Source organism: Arachis hypogaea, chromosome 8 (assembly GCF_003086295.3).
Source record: "Arachis hypogaea cultivar Tifrunner chromosome 8, arahy.Tifrunner.gnm2.J5K5, whole genome shotgun sequence".
Taxonomy (NCBI): Eukaryota; Viridiplantae; Streptophyta; class Magnoliopsida; order Fabales; family Fabaceae; genus Arachis; species Arachis hypogaea.
The window spans coordinates 50,868,813-50,888,273 of NC_092043.1; the positions used below are offsets into that span (position 1 = coordinate 50,868,813).

General features: G+C 32.4%; 4 protein-coding genes across 5 annotated transcripts; 3 read left to right on the forward strand and 1 right to left on the reverse strand.

The window, feature by feature from the left end:
• Positions 1-30: 30 nt before the first annotated feature.
• LOC112708184 (glutaredoxin-C1) lies at positions 31-3,090 on the forward strand. Its single transcript, XM_025760353.2, has 4 exons — positions 31-1,251; positions 1,935-2,023; positions 2,489-2,587; positions 2,684-3,090. Exons 1-4 carry the CDS (start codon positions 1,148-1,150, stop codon positions 2,767-2,769), a joined length of 378 nt encoding a protein of 125 aa, XP_025616138.1. The 5' UTR covers positions 31-1,147; the 3' UTR covers positions 2,770-3,090.
• Positions 3,091-4,401: 1,311 nt separating this feature from the next.
• Positions 4,402-7,973, forward strand: LOC112708183 (anthranilate phosphoribosyltransferase, chloroplastic). Its single transcript, XM_025760352.3, has 10 exons — positions 4,402-4,718; positions 4,809-4,952; positions 5,104-5,265; positions 5,363-5,446; positions 5,837-6,025; positions 6,536-6,626; positions 6,736-6,795; positions 6,954-7,072; positions 7,422-7,556; positions 7,667-7,973. The coding sequence occupies exons 1-10, from the start codon at positions 4,503-4,505 to the stop codon at positions 7,694-7,696; spliced, it is 1,230 nt and encodes a 409-aa protein (XP_025616137.1). The 5' UTR covers positions 4,402-4,502; the 3' UTR covers positions 7,697-7,973.
• Positions 7,974-8,198: 225 nt separating this feature from the next.
• Positions 8,199-10,540, reverse strand: LOC112708185 (uncharacterized). Of its 2 annotated transcripts, XM_025760354.3 has the most exons (3): positions 9,622-10,540; positions 9,243-9,290; positions 8,199-8,420 (listed from the first exon to the last, which is right to left on the reverse strand). In XM_025760354.3, exons 1-3 carry the CDS (start codon positions 10,445-10,447, stop codon positions 8,374-8,376), a joined length of 921 nt encoding a protein of 306 aa, XP_025616139.1. In that variant the 5' UTR covers positions 10,448-10,540; the 3' UTR covers positions 8,199-8,373. The 2 variants fall into 2 exon arrangements, with proteins under 2 accessions (XP_025616139.1, XP_025616140.1); XM_025760355.3 differs by lacking the exon at positions 9,243-9,290.
• Positions 10,541-12,921: 2,381 nt separating this feature from the next.
• On the forward strand, positions 12,922-18,658 carry LOC112708186 (uncharacterized). The gene is made up of 5 exons (XM_025760356.3): positions 12,922-14,871; positions 15,264-16,250; positions 16,966-17,191; positions 17,606-17,748; positions 18,077-18,658. The coding sequence occupies exons 1-5, from the start codon at positions 13,198-13,200 to the stop codon at positions 18,386-18,388; spliced, it is 3,342 nt and encodes a 1,113-aa protein (XP_025616141.1). The 5' UTR covers positions 12,922-13,197; the 3' UTR covers positions 18,389-18,658.
• Positions 18,659-19,461: the final 803 nt, after the last annotated feature.

A 19,461-nucleotide genomic window follows, 5' to 3' on the forward strand; every position in this document is an offset into this window, starting at 1 on the left:
ATTATACTTATTAGGTTTAATTACTCTATTGGTCTCTATAGTTTCATGAAATTTTTAATTAGGTCTTTATACTTTTTTTTTTCAATTAGGTCCATTTTAGTAATAATTGACTTAATTTTATAGGGACCTAACTAAAAAAAATTAGTACAGAGACCCAAATAAAAAGAAAAAAAAGTATAGAGACCCAATTAAAAAAAAATTAGTGCAATGACTCAATTAAAAGAAAAAAAGTATAAAAACCTAATTAAAAATTTTGCAAAACTATACGGACCAACAGAATAATTAAACCTACTTATTGTTAAATTCTGAATTTTTATAACTATACAGTGTCTCTATATTATAATAGCTTCCAACATATATATTTTTTTTATCTTATCGCTTACTTTCTCTCCCTTTTATTTCTTTCTTTATGTCTCTAAAATGGTGGTATATCAAACATTTTTATGGGTTCATTTGATATATTAATTTTATTTGTGCAATGGAAAAAAAATGCATATCTAGAAGTCGTAGAACAAAATGATTTTTTTTAGGTAAAATAAATTTAATAAATACATAAATAATTAGAGTGATAGATTATTTTTTAATAATTTTTAAAATTTAGAAAACTTAAAAAAGGCTTAAACAATTTATTATGTTAAAAATATCAATACTTCATATAAAACGGTATCATAGAAAATTTATTTAAATTTTAAAGACTCAATAGAACTATTTTTTCAATAAAAATAAAATAAAATCGACCTTTCAAAAAAGTAATTTCTAAATTTGATGTTTGACTTTTTAAGTTTTATCCCTTTTCCTTAAATAGACGACATTGTCGTTTCATCAAAGAGCCAAAAGACAAAGACGACAACTCTCACCGATCATCACTAAACGCAAAATCAAAATCAAACCCTAATTTCTTCTGCTTCTCCAATTCCATTCAATTCTAACTTCAATTTTCCTTCTATTTCTTCCGAAAATCGAACCAACCCTTCAATTGTTGCGGTGGCAATCAACTGCAGAATCCCCAACACGTGCGCTTCTCAGACATTGCCACCATTAATTCCCTTCTTGGGAGCTTGTAACACGTGTCCCTTTCCTTTCCCGAAAGCTGCAACCTTTTCCACCTGTGGTTTTGTCCTCTGTTCTGTGATAAAAGGGTAAAAAAATGGGGTCTTTCTTGAGTTCACAGAATATAAGCAAAGAGGAACTTGAAATGGCGTTGAATAAGGCTAAGCAGATTGCATCTTCAGCTCCTGTTGTCGTTTTCAGGTATCTCTCGTTCTCAATTTTTGAATTTGATTTTTTTTTAATCGAGTCAACGACCCAATCATATGATCACACTTTTCAAACCTTGATTGTTATGCAGGTTGTGACTTGTAATCATGAATAGTGTAGACTGTAGAATAGAGCTTTAAAACTAAAATTGAAATCATGATACTTGTTTTGGTTGATACATGGACACAATTTAATTATGCTACTTTAAAAAATTATTTTTTTTTAATAGCGGATTATGGAAATATACCAGAAAAGGTGAAAACTTGGGTATAGTTAATTTTATATGAAATTGATAGTTAAAAGTCGTTAAATAATTTGACAAGTTTGATTAAATGGCTAAATCGTTAAATGATTTGACAAGATTGATTAAATTGTCATTTAGCGACTCTCGTCTAGTTGAAAGTCCTTAAATGATTTGACAAATTTGATTATCGTTAAAAGACAAGACTGATTAAATTGTCATTTAGCGGCTGAAGTTAAACTGCATTTGAGTTTTCACAACTAGAAAAATGTTACAAATACGTAGCGATTGATTTGGTTACTATTTTGATGTTCATGAAGTATCTTTTAAAATTCATTAGAATATGAGTTGTAGCATTATATAGTTGGCATTATTTATTGGCAAGACAATTATGTGTATATGAACAAGGTTCCATTGTTAATTTGTGTGATGGCAGTAAGACTTATTGTGGATACTGCAAGAGGGTCAAAGATCTTCTCACACAGCTATCAGCATCTTTCAAAGTCATTGAATTGGATGAGGAAGGTAGCTTTGATTTGCTTCTTCTCTTAATTGTGATATTTGCCTTATCATTGTGGCATTCTCTAATTTTCATTTCCATGTTTCAATAATGGAAACAGAAAATTTAAGCAATTTTTTAGGCATGATTGATTTCAGCTTTTTTTAACTTTGTGAAGGAAAATATTAAAATTAATCATGCAATGTGTGCAAAAAAATAACCAAAGTTTGTGAAATAATACGTGTATTTATACACAAATATATGATAGTTGATTTGGTAGCGGATATACATAATATATTTAAAATTCAAAATAGTAAGAATATATTTTGTTGCTTTCACTTTTCAGTTTTGAAAACATTAAAAACAAAAAATATTGAAAAATGAAAATGGAACTCAATATCAGTGTCTTGAATATTGTTCTCTAATGTATCCAACTCTGTCCAAAGGGTTGTTATAATTTTGCTGAGAGAATTTTGTTTACCTATTTGAAGGAGATGGTGGTCACATTCAAGCAGCTCTAGCTGAGTGGACAGGACAGAATACTGTGCCTAATGTGTTCATTGGAGGGAAACACATTGGTGGCTGTGATTGTATGTCCTTTTTTCTTTCTGTTTTTGCTCAACCAAATCACTGTTCAAATTTACCTTATATTTGTCAAAAACATTTATGACTCCTGTTCTTTGCAGCTGTTTTGGAGAAACACCGAGCAAACCAACTTGTTCCCCTCCTCAATGATGCTGGAGCCATAGCCAATAACTCTGCTCAGCTCTGAATTCAATACTCACACACAAATAATACACAATGTTTTGTTGCATATTATGGAATAGAATAAGGAAAGAGAGAAGGTTTTTTTGTCTTTGTATGAACATAAAGTGCAAGTGTGCAACCAAGAGGTTTGTAATGCAATCTTAGCATTAAATAGGGATGGTGGTTTGTTTTCAGAACTTGTCTAGTCATATGAGTGAATGCAGAATGATAGATAAAAGTTTGATGGATACCTAAAAACTGGTCACTAATATTGTTTTATATATTTTATATTTTAATATGTATTTTATATAAATAATTAATTTAACTATTGATTTTTTTTTGTGTACATGGGATATGTTTTGCATTGTTGTAGATGGATTAATGCATATTTAATTGTGGTAATAATTAATATACAAGAGTTCTTATATTCAAATTTTTGTTATTTTTTATGTAACATAAAATTTTCAAAATTTGTAATCTTTCAATAATGGGAATGGCTATAGTAGTGTTCTAATCAGAATTGTTGTAATTTGAATGATATTTATTTCCATTTCTATTAAATTAGTTTTGATTTTCAAAATTTATTTGATCCAATCACAGCTATGACGATGTATAACATAGATTTAAATATATATTTAAATGCATTGATTTTTAAACATAAAAGTTTTATATCCAGAAAAGTTAACAATATACATGCCAAAATGCATAGGATTTTTAATGCTATGTTATCAACAGAATTTATTTTTTTCTTTATCAATATTTAGTCAACATTTTAAATTTAAAGTATTAAATTTTAGATTTTAAATTTTAATTTTTTAATTCTAATAATATAAAAATAAAGTGTTAGTCAAATATCAACTAATATTGATAAAAATGTTAATCTCTTAACATTTCTTTTTCTAATATACTCAAAAGGAAAAAATATAATTAATTTGTTAATTTGGAAGGAAATAGGATAATTTGTCCAAAATACATTAATTTGTAATATAATATAATAAAAAAGATATGTTTAAATACATTGATTTTCTAATATGCCAAAGGAAGTAAAGAATGATCACTAATTTAATTAGAAGGAAAGAAAGTTATGTATTGGATAAATCTTAATACATTTCAAAGAAAGTAGTAAGCACGTATTTTCTCAAAAATTGACCAACTATTAGAAGCAACAAATAAATTAACAAGTTTTGAAATTTTTTATAATTTTACTAAAAGATTAGTTAACTTAATTAGCAAATTATCCTTTTAAATTTAAATTATTAATATAAAATATAACAAATGAAAATACAAAAATATTTAATTAATAAAAATACAATACTCTTATTTAATATAGCATGCTTATGTATAAATTTACATGTCTAAATACATTTAAAGAAATGTTTTAACTTTTAAACACCAAAAATGTTTAACCAATTTGGGACGGTCGAGTCAGCTCATTTTTCGCTTAAGCAAGTGTCGAATATTTGAATCTAAGTAATTTATTAGCCAACAACAAACTTTTAAATAGAGTTTAAATTCGCGACAGATTAATCTTTAGTCGGAAGACACCATAAAAAAAACACAAAAAATGTTTAAAAACAATTGAATGATTCAAATCAAAATGGAAAAAAAAAAGGAATTTAAAACCTAAAACTATACCAATTTGAATTAAGATTGGATCTCATTTTGTAACACACTAATACTTTGGATTTCAATCTCAAAAGTCTCAAACCCATTTCTTCATTCTTTAAATAAAGTTTGACCCAACAAGAACACACATCAATGGCGCACACACTCTCACTCACACAGCCGCATGCTCTCTCTTCTTCTTCCCTCACCACACCTTCAATTCATCACCGCCTTCCAACCTCCTTTTCCCTTAACAACCCGAAAGCAACCACCTTTTCCATCGCCTGCACCGCTTCTTCTTCAAATGCATACGTCGCCGTTTCTAACAACAATGCACGTTCACCTTCCTCCGTTTCCTCCATTACCCAGGTTATCAACCATTTTTCATTCTACTTACTTCCTAATTGATTCAATTCCTTCATTTCTAAGTTGATTCTAATTCTTGTGTGTTTTGCGCAGCTAATTGAATCGTTGATTAATGGAGTTGATTTATCGGAAACTGAAGCTGAAGCTTCTCTTCACTTCCTCTTGAATGAAGCTGATGAGGCTTTGATTAGCGCTGTTCTTGTTCTCTTGAGAGCTAAAGGCGAGACTTTTGAAGAAGTAACTTCTTTTTTGTTGCTCTTGTTTTCGGATTCTATATATAAAGGGATCTGCTTTTAATTTGTTCATTGACATTGGAATTATGAGCTTTTGAGCAACTGCTGAGTTGTTTCCTTGTGTTTGATCATTGTTTTGATTATTTTGTGGATAGATTGTGGGGTTAGCAAGGGCTATGATCAATCATGCTACCAAGGTGGAAGGTTTGCTTGATGTGGTTGATATTGTTGGAACTGGAGGGGATGGTGCCAACACTGTTAACATTTCGACCGCGGCTTCGATACTTGCTGCAGCCTGCGGTGCCAAAGTTGCAAAGGTGTTTTAAAGTGAATATATGTTGATGTGATTGAATATTTGAATTGAAATTGTTTCTGTATTGATGCTTGTTTTGGATATTGTGTGACTTGTTGCAGCAAGGAAGCCGATCGAGCTCTTCTGAATGTGGAAGTGCTGATGTATTAGAAGCATTGGGGGTTGTCATTGACCTAGGTCCTGAGGTTTGTGAATGTGTTACACTGTTACTTATGGTTCATATTAGCCTTGTTTGTTATCTGATGGCATACTTACTTTGTTCACTTTGCATAATTAATGAAATATGGTTTTTCTAAAAAACTGCAGTATATCACTGGTTAACTGTAGAACATAATAGTGAAAAATTTGCTGCTTATTTGGCGTTCATTGGAAAAGGAAGCTACTTAAGCTAAACCATAATGTAAACCTATTGGAATGCATTGATGTATATCTCGAGTCCTGACATCTTCATAAGAAAGTGACTATTCTAGTCTTCTAGGCTCTATGTGTATTTTTTGTTTAAATAATAGGATTTATCTTATAGAAATTATTGATGAATGCATTCAGTGATTCATTTTCCTATCCTTGCAAATTAGGGGATAAGAAAATGTGTGAATGAAGCAGGAATTGGGTTTATGATGTCTCCGAAATATCACCCAGCAATGCAGATTGTCAGGCCTATTAGAAAAAAGCTGAAGGTAAAAACTGTATTCAACATATTGGGGCCCATGTTAAATCCAGCGCAAGCACCTTTTGCAGTTGTTGGGGTATACACAGAAGATTTGGTAAGTTTATTTGCATAGAATTCATTGGTGTTATTTCACTGAAAAAATGACTTTCTAGTCCATCTGCAGTGTAATCTTTGCAAGTTCTCCAACAGATAAATTTATAGTAAGGGGAGAATGCATAATCAAGAAAGATTCTGTTTGCTCATAATATTAGCATATGAATCATTGATAGTTGTGAAAGCAACTTGGTTCTTTATGGTCTACATTGGAACTTTGTAAATGATTACAACCCCGTCCTGTAGTATTAGCCCATTTAGGTCATTTTGTCTTTTTAATTCCATAAACGTGTGTGGCAGCGGAGCTTCAACCTCTGAGGCTTTGATACGTTTTTTAAACAATCTATGTATTAGTATCCTTCAAATGAATTGAATCGAATTACATGTTATTGCATATGTATGAGTTGGTTCTCTGTACTCAATTATTTGTATAATGCATCCATATTGTTTTTCTTCTGTTCAAATTACACTTCTTTAATTGCCTAGTGTCATCCTCACTTTTATTAAATAGGTCTACAAAATGGCTAAAGCACTTCAAAGATTTGGCATGAAAAGAGCTTTAGTGGTTCACTCTGAAGGTTTGGATGAGATGAGTCCTCTCGGTAAGATCTCCTGCATGCTTTGAATCAGGAGTTTTTTTCATCAGAAGATTTATTTGTTTGAATCTGAATTGAGTAGTACTTTCTGACATCTTGTATGAATTTCATGCAGGCCCTGGTATAGTTCTTGATGTTACACCAGAGAGAATTGATAAGTTCTCATTTGATCCCTGTAAGATTATGATACTTTTATTGTTTTCCAGATTTGTTTCTGGAATGAAGTAAATTGATATAGCTCATGTGCTACTAATTGAGTTGTATAAAGGATCTTTTGCATATGTTTACCTCAATGCACTCGTTACATCAGCTATATTTTTTTTGTGGGGCTAGTGGAGTTTGGCATTCCTCGGTGCACTCTTGAAGGCTTAAAAGGTGGTGGTCCCGAATACAATGCAGAGGTTCTGAGGCGCGTTTTAGGCGGAGAGCCAGGGCCTATTGCTGATGCTATTGTGAGTACCTTTTGTTTTTCAGATAATACCTCTATTCTAGTGATAGGAAAGTGCTGGCCCCTGGCCTTGATATGAAACAGGAATTTATGAAATCAAGTTCATATGGTGTTTGTTCCCATCATCCATCTTAATTTTGACCCATTGACCTTCAATTTTGAGCCAGATTATTTCATTATATTCCCCTTCCTCTGAATTGTAAACACTCAAGCACAGAACATTTTTTGTTGGACTAGAATTCATATTGCTACCATGCCTAGTATTCTGAAATTTGTGTCGAATTCTATGAATTATGATTGCACTTGTCTCTTATAAGATATTTTGAACTTTGTAATTAAAAAAATGGCTATAGATTCTCAATGCAGCAGCAGCTCTTCTAGTCAGCGGCCGCGTAAGGAACCTAGCAGAAGGGGTGTCTGTGGCGCGCGACTCGCAACAATCAGGAAAGGCTCTAAAGACTCTCGATTTGTGGAAGGACCTCTCAAATGTGAGTTAGACTTAAAATTGGATCTTGGATATACTACTTTTGAGTTTTATCTCTCACACACACACACATTTGATGGATCTTCTTTTGCTTCCTGTGTTCAACTATTGCAGAAAATAAAAGAAGGTGCTGTCACTGAATAAAAGCTCGAATCATTTTGATGCATGGACTGGCTTTGATGTACATTAATAATTTAATAATCTCGGATGTAAAATTATGTATCCTTCAGTACTATTGCCAAAAAAGGAAAAGGTTTTTAGGAATGTATAGGGGGATTTGAAGTTTTCCATTTTATTTTTTTATTGTTTTATTTTTACAAGAACAAAAGGAGGCAGCACAGGAAAAACATATGTTGTGCTGTTTTTATACAAATTATGTCAGATTTTCAAGAATAAGATCAAGTGAAAAACCCTTCTTACATTGCTCTCTAGTTTCTACAAATAATAGACAATTCTAAGTTAACTCATTTTTTGTATTAATATGAGATATTTGAATAAATTTGACAAGGCCTTAGATTAGAGGATCATAATTGATATCCTCCACAAATATAAATTATTTTTGTTTAGTACATATGGTAAATATAATATATGAGTGTGGTTTGCATGGTCAATATAACATTGTAAGTTAGAACATCTGAACAAGGTATTGAAGGACTATGCAAAATGAATGAAAATTAAATCCCACATGTTTCTCGTGTTGCATATTTATGTACTTTCTTTGGTAAAAATTACATTTACTTACAACGTGGAATATAATGTGGTACAAACTAAACATCAAACATCACATTCTCACATACAATATATAAATAAATTATGTAATCTTAATATTTATTAGTCGTGGTCCGTGCCAGCACGTAGGTCAATAACCCTGCAATAGAAGTTACATATAGCAAACTCATTAAATTGGAGTAGTGAGGTTGTACTTACCAACTTTCATTAAATTATTAAGGTCCCATAGGTGAACGGGGAATGTTCCTATGTAGATTGTGTCGTACAAAAAAATGTTTCCCTCATAATTAATTGTTATTTTAAGAGATGGTTCTTGCTTAGTCCTAACTCAACTCAATCAATGAAGCAACTAATTTAGTTCTAAGCATTAGAAATAGGTTACATGAAGATGATATTACGAATGGTTGGATGGCTTAATCAAACATGTTAGGGTTTGTTTGGGTGAACTTCTAAGAAAATATTTTTTTTTAAAAGATTTTATGGAGAAGTAAAAGTAATTTTATGTTTAGATATCTCATGTAAAAAAAAATTTTTATCTATCAATTATGTTTGGGTATAACAATATAAAAGTGTTTTTTTTGTTTACAGCTTTTCAAAAAAGATGGTTTTTTTTATTTTTCTAGTACTTTTATTTTTACTACTGTTAAAAATTTGCCAAACACATTAAAAAATAAAAAAATATATTTTTCATTAAAAAATATCTTTTTTTTATCAAAATAATAGCGCCCAATCAAGCCCTAAATCATCTAACAGTTTATAATGTTATGTTTATGTGAAGACTAACTGTTATGTTTATGTGAAGACATTTTTATAGAAATATTTATCTTAAAAATATAATTATTTATGTATTTTTTTTTTACAAATTTAAATTTATAGGATAAACAATTTTATAATATAATATCAGAAATTCTATAATAAAAAAAAATCTAATATAAGTCAAACCAAAAAGGACAATAAGTACCTGCTATTATTTCTACGATCATGGGCCTTGTTTTAGAAGACAAACTAACTGCAAATTTTCATAAACCGTCACTTGTTAATTTACAACAAAACAAAATGCAAATTGCTAATCACTCCATTTATTCGTGGTAATATCTATCATTATCATATTTTAGTATATCGTTTGAAGACATTGATTAATAAAACAAAATGGGAATTAGAAATGGAAGGCTTAATTAAAGGCAAAAACTCACATCCAGTTTTGTTTATGTGAAATTGTTGATTTAAAACCGTTAAATAATTTGACGCATTTGACTAAATTATTATTTAACGACTCTCAACTATCAACTTCATATAAAGATAATTGCATGTGAGTCTTCATCTTAATTAAGCTGACAAACCTGAATCACAATTGGAGGTTGAATTGGAGTTCCCACACATGCAAATTTGCTTAATTCCATCAAGGCCATACCCACACGCGCCACCGGTTGCCTCACACGCGCCACAGAACTCTTCACTTTCTTTCACCCAAAACTTCACACGGATCCCATAGGCCCAACTACTAGGCCCATTAAGCCTTATTGGTGCCAAACTATAAGCACTACTATACCCTTCACACTCAAGCTTTGTAAGGTTAATGGACTTAATAGCCTCATATGGTACAGCACAACATACTGGTGGGCCTGACCCAAAATACCCTGAGCCCAATCTATTGTGGCCCAGCCCATCCCAGGCCCGGCACCCATAGTACTCCTCACAGCCCATTCCTGAAACATTTTTGCATGGCAAGTGCTTCCCGGGAAAACCTTGGAACAACGGTGACATAGCCGAGCAACCTATGAGCATAAACACGTTCTCGGGTGCCGGATTCATGTACGGTGCACGCCACGGCTCGACCGTGAAGCCGTTTCCCTGGCCGCCGAGCACTAGCGTATCGCACGTCGACATGTTAGGCTCTTGAAGTGTTAGTGCTTGGTATGCATAGTCTATGTCTAGGACCCTATAGGATCCGGAGCTTATGTGGAACATGAGGACATTGTTGATACAATGGAGGAGGTCCTTGAAGCCGGGGTGGCCGCAACCGTATCCGAGGGCAAAAGGGTAATCTATGGTTATGTTGCCACAAAATGATCTGCATGAATTCATGTAGGTTGAACTTATTAATGGAACAAAAATAGTAATAATAATTATGAGACATAGAACATGATGTGTTAATGTTGTTAGCATGGTTGTGAAACTGAAACAGGACAAGAATTGTGTCTAAGAATGAGTGTGATTATTTGTGAGGAGAGATTGATGGGAGTAGTGTCAAGTTTAGGGTTTATGCGAATGATATAAATAATAAATTTAGCTTTACTCACATGTAATGTTGGGGAATCTTGTTCAATTTTTTTTATGGGTTTCTTTTGCTTTTTGTTGGGGACAGAAATGATTAGTTTTTGTAGCTTTTGAATTTCTGCTGAGAAATTTTTTTATGCAAGTGGTTTTTTATTTTTTTAATTATTATTATTATTATTATTATTATTATTATTATTATTATTATTATTATTATTATTATTATTAACATCGAAGTTTATAGAAGTCATACTAAAAACATTTATATTTTTGTCAAGTCAACTTAACAAGTTTGTTTGACTAAAGTAAATAATTCAAACCTTAAGAAATTTTATAGAGATATGCTTTGCTTTATTGGGGCATGCACCTCTATATATATATATATAAGAAAAATATAGCTTGATAATAAAAATATTAAAAAACATAAATAATAGGTAATAGAAATAATAGATATATTGAATATTCATTTTACTAGGTATACGAATGGTTATTTTAATATTAAAATTTAGATAGATAATTTAAAAATATAATATATTTTTATTTGATTAATAATTACTTATGTTGTTTAAGATATAAAAAATATGTTGTCATGCCTTTTATGATTAATGTTACATCTATTTTATTGTCAATTTTAAATTATTTCTTGTTAAGATTTGAATTAACCATTGTATCTATTGTCGCTTTATTTGATTTGATTTTATTTATAAGTATCATATTTGAATGTGTTATGTAAGATGAATATTATTTTTGCACTATCATTTCGATCTTTATATATTAAGAGACTATCTCAGAGAAAACTACACAAAATTATATTTAAAAGCCAAACAAGTCCCATAGTAATGAGATGGCATAACTTAAGAATTTAATAGAAACAAAAATAAAAGGAAAGCATGATATTGGTCAAAAGTGAATAAGCCAAAGAAACGGATAAAGTATTAAATTATTAATCATGATTTATCCTATATCTTAATTGGGCAATGTGCTCGTTGAATTTTCAGACAACTCCCTACATATTTTGATTGGTAGGTAGCAGGTAAAATAAATAAATAAACAACATACATACTCTCACTTTTTTATTTTTATTATTAGATTAACAATGGTATTTTTTAAATTGTAATTAAGTATTAACTATGATATTTTTTTAAAATATGAAATGATTTAATACACGGAGTATAAATCGGACCGTCCGATTTTTAGATACACAAATTGGACCGTCCAATTTGTGTTAAAAAAATAAAAAATTTGAGGTACAAAAATCAGACTTCAGATTTGTATATTTTCACAAATTTAAAAAATACCAAAAATTACAATATTAAAATATATCACCACATCTATTTCAATAACAAAAAAAATTAACCACATACTCTCATCTTGATATATGTCCCATTTTGTTTTATTTTATATACTTGGACTGTTGGACTGGTAGTTCTGAAACCAAACTACTTCTCTACATCTTCATTATATTTCTCCAACTTAAATAATATTATGCCCTCAATGCAAAGTCTTAATTTAGTAGTCATCATATATACTTTATAATAAATATATTTAAATTTGAGATTTGATTAGATTAAATAGTAGATAAAATTCTTAAAATTGTTTGTATTGATGTGCTGTAAGTAAATTTATAATATTTAAAATTAAAAATTATCTAATTTATTTGATAAAATTACAAATACAAACAAATAGTCTTATCGATTTATCAAATACAAAATAAAAAATCCAACCTTAAATTTATCATGATAAAATAATGATTTACAATAAAAATAACAAATACATATTTTTAAAGATGAATGTCTATATAACATAATTATTTAATTCAATAAATGATTCATTCATTTCTATAGAAATGGAAATAGTTGATCATCTTTAAAGAATTTTATGATAAAATAATTAGTTAGTCATAATTGATCAGGATTTTTTATTTTAATATGAAAGAGTGGAGAGAATTTTACGTTAATATTACAAAAATAGAGTTTTACAGTGTTATTAGAGCGCTGCTCTGTGCAAACACACAGAAAATGTATTGTACTGATAATACGTAGAATGTGTATTTACAATACAATTTAATATTAAAATAATACAATACGCAGTCTACGTATTATAATTTAATATTAAAATAATACAATACGCAATTTGTGTATTGTCTTGATAAATTAAAAAAATATTAATATGATAATTCACACTCTGTGAATTTTATAGCCCCATAATTTTGTAAAACACCATAACTTCCAATATTAAAGGATTACCCCAATTTTTATCCAATATCCAAAATAATTAACCGATATTAGGATGTTCATAAATAAAAAGATGAAAAAAAAAGTAAACATAATATTTATTTAAAAAGAAATAAAAAATGGTTTAAACTAAGAAACAAAAAGCTGATTTCCACTGTTTCAGTTTTTTCTGTCCATTGTCATCATTCTTCTTCTTCTGTACGGTTCTCTTCAATGTATCACTGTGCTCTCTTCTCGTTCTCGATCGAATCATCCGCAACGGTTTCTTCGAGAATCTCACTCTCCTTACAGTAACTATTCTCGGCTTCCCCTCTCTTATTTCCATTTCCTTCATTTTTTTATTTTGTTATATTTTTTTTTCTGTATCTACGATTTCGTTTCGTTTCGAAATTCATTTCTAAATGATCGATGGGCGAGAGGACGCCGGAATCGTCGGATCTGTTTCAACCACTGCTTCTGCGGATTACTCAATCCGATGGTGACGATGCCGCTGCCGCCGCTTCCGTCTCGCCTCTGTCGCGGTACTCGTCTTGCGGTGGCGAATCGGAGTTCGATCGTTACTGCAGTGCCGCTTCCCTCATGGGAACTCCTAGCGTCTGCGGCAGCGCCGTTACACTCTTCAATGATTTCTCCGACGCTGATTTCGCTAACGGTTTAGATAATTTCACTCTCGGCGGAGGAGGTAGGTCGGAGACGAATCACGACGGTGATTGCGGGCGGAGCCTCCGGTACGGTTCTAGCGGATTGGAATTGTACGGAGATTGCAGTGATGAGCTCGCTATGACTGTGCTTGATTCATCGGAGTTGTTAGGGTTTAGTAATGATAGGATTGGGAATTGTGATAATAATGGTAACGCTAGGGTTGAGGATAGTGAGAAGTGCGGGGTTGGTGTTGGCGATGCGAGATCGGAAAGTGGAATGGATCAATTGGATGATGTGGAGAGAGCACAGGATGATGGGTTATCGGATTTGGAGGGAGAAGATTCAATGCGCATGGTAAGTAATAGTGATGTAAAATTGGAGGGTGGATTGTGTGGTGAGGGTGAGGGATTGGATCAGTTTTATAATTTTGGTGTGCAATTGAGGTTGGAAGACAAGGAGGAAAGAGAGAATGAGAGGGTTGAGGAGGGAGGGTTGTCCGATTTTGAGCATTCAGAGGGTGAGGATTCAATGTATAACTATGGAAGCGACAGCAGTGATGGCAATAGGAATGAGTCTTTTGTGGCGAAGAGTGTGCAATATCGCGAGGAATTGGAAGCACGGAACGAGAATCCATTGCTTATAAACTCCTCTGTGGCCTTTGGCTCAAATGACTTGGATGATTTTCTGCTAGATAATGATAGGTTTGATCGAAGTCCTGAGATGTCTGTTTTTTTCCACGAGAAGCAAAAAAAGAACAATGAAGTTAGAAATGATGCAGTGAACTTTGACTCTGCGAGCTCAGTGGGTTTGGAAAGGGGTAAAGATGAAATGAACATGGTTGCTGTGGGTGAAAAAGTTGAAGAAATCAAAGATGAGCCTGAAGCAGTGAAAGAGGTTATAGATATTACTCCTGCAATGTGGCAGGTTCAAGGTGCCAATAAATTGAATAACGAAATGGATAGTTCTACGCATACCTTAACTGATTTTCCAAACACAGTCAATCCACAGGTCCAAGGTGTTGATGCATTGGTTAATTGTCCGAAAACATCTTCAATCACCATGTCATATGATGTATATTTGGATCCTATCACAGAAGGAGGTCTTCAGCACAAGGGTCTAAATGCTACTGATAGTGGAAATCTGGAGAAGGGGAATAAACACACCAAGAGTGAAATTAGTCAAATTACAACTGAGGCTAATCTTGCTCAACATGTCAAAAACACAGACTTGGGTAGTTCTATGGTCAGATTTGATCACTTTCCTGATAGCAGAGTTGATCAAAGTTCTTCCAATCCATCCAACCATATAGGGAATATGAATGGAAACACATTTGATAGTCATGAACGAATCTTACATCATTCAAATGTTGGAATGAGGCAAACATTAGAGAGTATTTCAACATTAACAGAGCATTTAGAAAAAACTCCTGCAAAATCTAAGGTGAGCAACTAGTACCCGTGTGTTTCAAATTGTCATTTTATGCTGCATCCCTTACCTGATGTATACTAACCATGCATAACATTCAGGAATTATTGATTTTGTTAGATTATTTGAAAAAGTGTATATGTTAGATGAAAATGGCATTGTCATTCCTATTTTGCAACAAAGTTGCTATTTTTACTGTTTGAGAAAGGATGTTTTACCCCCATCCCCCCATCTATAATCTCTATCAGAAAAGGTTGTTTGAAATGTTGTCACAGACAAATGGTTTGAAGCACCTCACTTCTGCTGCACATTTGAGTTGTGTACTTGCACATTTTGTCAATAATCATTAAATATTCTGCTCGGATGGATTCTCTATTGGGTTTAATATGTTCTACTAACTATTGCAGACAGAGGACTTTGAGTTGAATGAATTCTATGATGAGGTTGTTCAGGAAATGGAAGAAATTTTATTGGACTCTATGGATTCTCCTGGGGCTAGGCATTCCATGCATAATAGAATGATTGAATCACAATTGTCTATGCCTTCAAGAGATGGTGGGCTGACTGCTTCTACTTCTAGTATGGATAATGCTTACATGCTAGGTCAGCGCCCAGCAAGAATAGATAGAATTGAAGTTGTAGGTGCAAGGCAGAAGAAAGGAGATGTTTCTTTCAGTGAAAGATTGGTTGGGGTTAAGGAATACACTGTATATAAAATAAAAGTGTGGAGTGGTAGGGATCAGTGGGAGGTCGAAAGGCGATATCGTGATTTCCTTAGCCTCTATCGTAGCTTAAAAACCTTATTCAGTGAGCAAGGCTGGAATTTACCTTCGCCTTGGTCTTCTATTGAAAAGGAGTCTAAGATGTTTAGAAGTGCATCTCCTGATATTATTGCTAAAAGAAGTGTTCTCATTCAAGAGTGTTTACAATCTATTCTCCGTACCCGGTTCTATTCAAGTCTTCCAAGAGCATTGACTTTGTTTTTATCCCCTCAAGATTCAGATCCTCTTTCACATGTGTCAAATGCACTAGTGTCTCGGTCTTCTTTCACAGGAGGAATCATTGGGAACTCTTCTACTTTGGGGAAAACCATATCACTTATAGTTGAAATTCCACCAAACAAATCTGTGAGACAGTTGTTAGAAGCACAGCATTACACTTGTGCTGGATGCCATAAGCATCTTGATAATGAGAAAACCTTGATTCAGGATCTTGTACAGACATTTGGCTGGGGGAAGCCACGACTTTGTGAATACACTGGTCAGTTGTTCTGCACTTCTTGCCACACAAATGAGACTGCAGTGTTGCCTGCAAGGGTTTTGCATCATTGGGATTTCTCGCATCATCCTGTTTCTCAGTTAGCAAAGTCATATCTGGATTCTATACATGAGCAGGTAACTCTAAAACTAAAGCTTGCCTTTTAAATATTGTTTGTTTGTATGTTTGTTAATGTCCAAATATATGTATAATGTTTCTCTTTTCTATTTTTGGTGTAAAAAACAAGAATTTCCTATCCTAATTCCTGTCCAAGTAGACAGTAAACACTGATATGATATATTGAATATTGAATGGCCATCAGTTTAAATTATCATATGCATTTGGTGCCAAGCTTGTAAAGTAATGCAAAACCAATTTGATTAATGGCTGTTGATGTCTATACAGAATTAGATTTAATTGGCATAGTACATGTGCATATTAAATTTCATGGTGTTTCATAGCTTAATTGTCCATATCCTTTCTCTGTGATTGGCTGCTGTTGACTTGTAAAGTTGAAATTCTTTCTATGGGGTTTTATAACCCCCCCCCCCCCCCCCCAAAAAAAAAAAAAAAACTCTCTATGGGATCCCTAGGAAGTTCAAAGTAGTAAAAAAAATGCCCTAACCAGGGGATTGGAAGTATTTTTTATTAAAAAAATTGAGGATTCAAAGTAATATTTGCGTTGTTCAGCAAGGACTTACTGTTACCTAATTCTGTAACAATCAATTCCTATATGATTCATAGATTCATATGATTTCCTTTTCCTTGCCAGATGCCAGCCATTTTAACTCTGTATATTTTTAAATTAGTCTTCCCATTCACTTAAATTTTCACTGACAAATTTCTCTGCAGCCTATGCTTTGTGTCACTGCAGTGAATCCCTTCCTTTTGTTGAAGGTCCCAGCCTTGCGTCGTGTTATGAATGTCAGGAAAAAGATAGGAATCATGCTTCCATTTGTTCGCTGCCCATTCCGGAGGTCTATCAACAGAGCACTTGGAAGCCGGAGGTATCTCCTTGAAAGCAATGACTTCTTTTCTCTGAGGGATTTGATTGATCTTTCCAAAGGAGTCTTTGCTGGTAAGCTTCTATTTCTTGTTCATTGCTTATTTGTACATTAAATGGAATGGGAAGTTCATTTTTATTTCATTTACATTTGTGTTTCATCTCTTCAGATGAATAAATGTGGTTTCACTACACTATATTTATATCTAAACCCTAGTTTTTCACCTACACATGCTTTGATGCATGCATGAAGAGAGATCCATCTGGTCAGAGCATCCGGATTTAAGATTAATTAAATCGCCTATGCTGTAAATTAATGCACATTGCTTTATACTTTTCACTGAATTTTCATTTCTCTCTTTGGTCACATGAGATAATAGAGCTATCCTATTGATTATATATTTTAAATCAAACTAATGGTATACTGTGAAGTTTGTGTGCTGCATTTCCTATATAAAATGTTCCTGATGTATAACAACTATTGTGCAGCACTTCCAGTTATGGTGGAAACTGTGTCAAGTAAAATCATGGAACACATTACTGACCAGTGTCTCATATGCTGTGATGTGGGAGTCCCTTGTAGTGGCCGACAAGATTGTAGTGACCCATCTTCTCTCATTTTCCCATTTCAGGTTTGTCTGCATGTAGCCTAAGATTGTCACAGAATTTGTTGTGGGTACCATAGGGATCTGGAAGTTAATTTATTCTAAAATTTCCTTCTATATTATTTTTATCAGCACTTCCATTGGGATTCCTTATACAATTGTTAGGTTTCAAGTAGCGAGTGGTATTGTTCCATTTGATATAAGATATTTTTGAGCCCAAATTTTATTTTTATTTTTATTTTTATTATTATTAGGATAAAGGAATATGACACTTTTCATAGAATCACATTTTTCTTATGGAATTCTTCTGATCTAGTCAAAACGACACTCTTAACCTGAGCTTAATTATGAGCAGGAAGATGATATCGAAAGGTGTAAAGCTTGTCAATCTGTTTTCCATAAGCGTTGCTTCAGAAAGCATGTGAACTGTCCTTGCGGCATACAGCTCGGATCAAACGAGACAAAGAGCTTAACTAAGATTCCAAGCCAGAAGGGAATTAGTGACTCAAGTGGAACCTTGGACTTGTTAGGGAGGGGACTTAGTTCTGCTGGGTTATCACCTAAACTACTCTCTGGGTTATTTTCCAGGGAGAAGCCAGAGAAGACCAGAGAGCATAAAGACGAAAATATAATATTAATGGGTTCATTGCCAAGCAATTCTTTATAATGAAAATTTATGCCCTATGTCTATATCTCTTAACGATGTTTGTTCAATAATCACAGTTGTCTGTGTAGTCAATTTTGGGTCATCATTTCCTTTTGTAACAAAAATTTTTGTATAGTGTTTAGGCTATTTTCTTTGGAGAAAAAGAAAAAAGGTCTACGCTGTTCTGTTCTGTTCTGTTCTTGTATTCATTTATTTGTTCTATTCATTATATAGCTTTATCAGATTTTGTACGTGCATTTGTTCTCATTGATATGATTGCTTAATTAGTAATGTACCTTCTTTCATGATGAACTTCCCAGTCCCACTGCTGGAAAAGATTCTTAGAACCAGACAATTATTTGGCTAAAAGTTATCTTAGACATTATTGATGTCGATATTCAGCGGTAAGTCAATGTATAAATGATTATGAACATTTAGTGATAATTTTGGTGAATGTAATAAGTAAACTTTTTGCCCCTCAAATTCATTAATAATGTAAACGAAATTTATAATCACTGATAGTAATTCTTTACTCTTGTCAGTAGATTCTTTAAAAATATTCATAATGGTATCTGGATAAAAGATGATCAAGCATAGTACTATTAAAAGTAAGAATAAGCACATGATAGTTTACCCTACATATCTTATTTTAGTGGTGGAAACTGGAAAGTGATTCCTCACTTTTAGGTAGGGCTGCAAGGGTTGGCTTGGAGCGGCCATAATTTCTTGGAAAATGTATTTAAATAAAATGACCAAAAGTTTAGCACTAGAAGTTCTTAAGATTTTATATTGAATATCAAATTTGGTGAGAGTAAATAGTATGAATTAAAAAAAGGAAATAGCTAAAAAGTACCTTAAAAACATTGGTTAAATAGAAAATTTTTATTCTTTTAATGTTAAAAACTTGAAAGAAAAATGTTTCTATTAAAAAAAAATTGTTTGTGGTATCAAGGAACTTGTTAGCATGATCTTGCATATAATATATATATGTACATATGAAGTCAATTTATTAATAAAATTTTGATTACAAAGAAAAACTATTTCTTGAAGTCTTAATTCTTTGCTTGCACATCATATCCAACTTTGCCATAGGT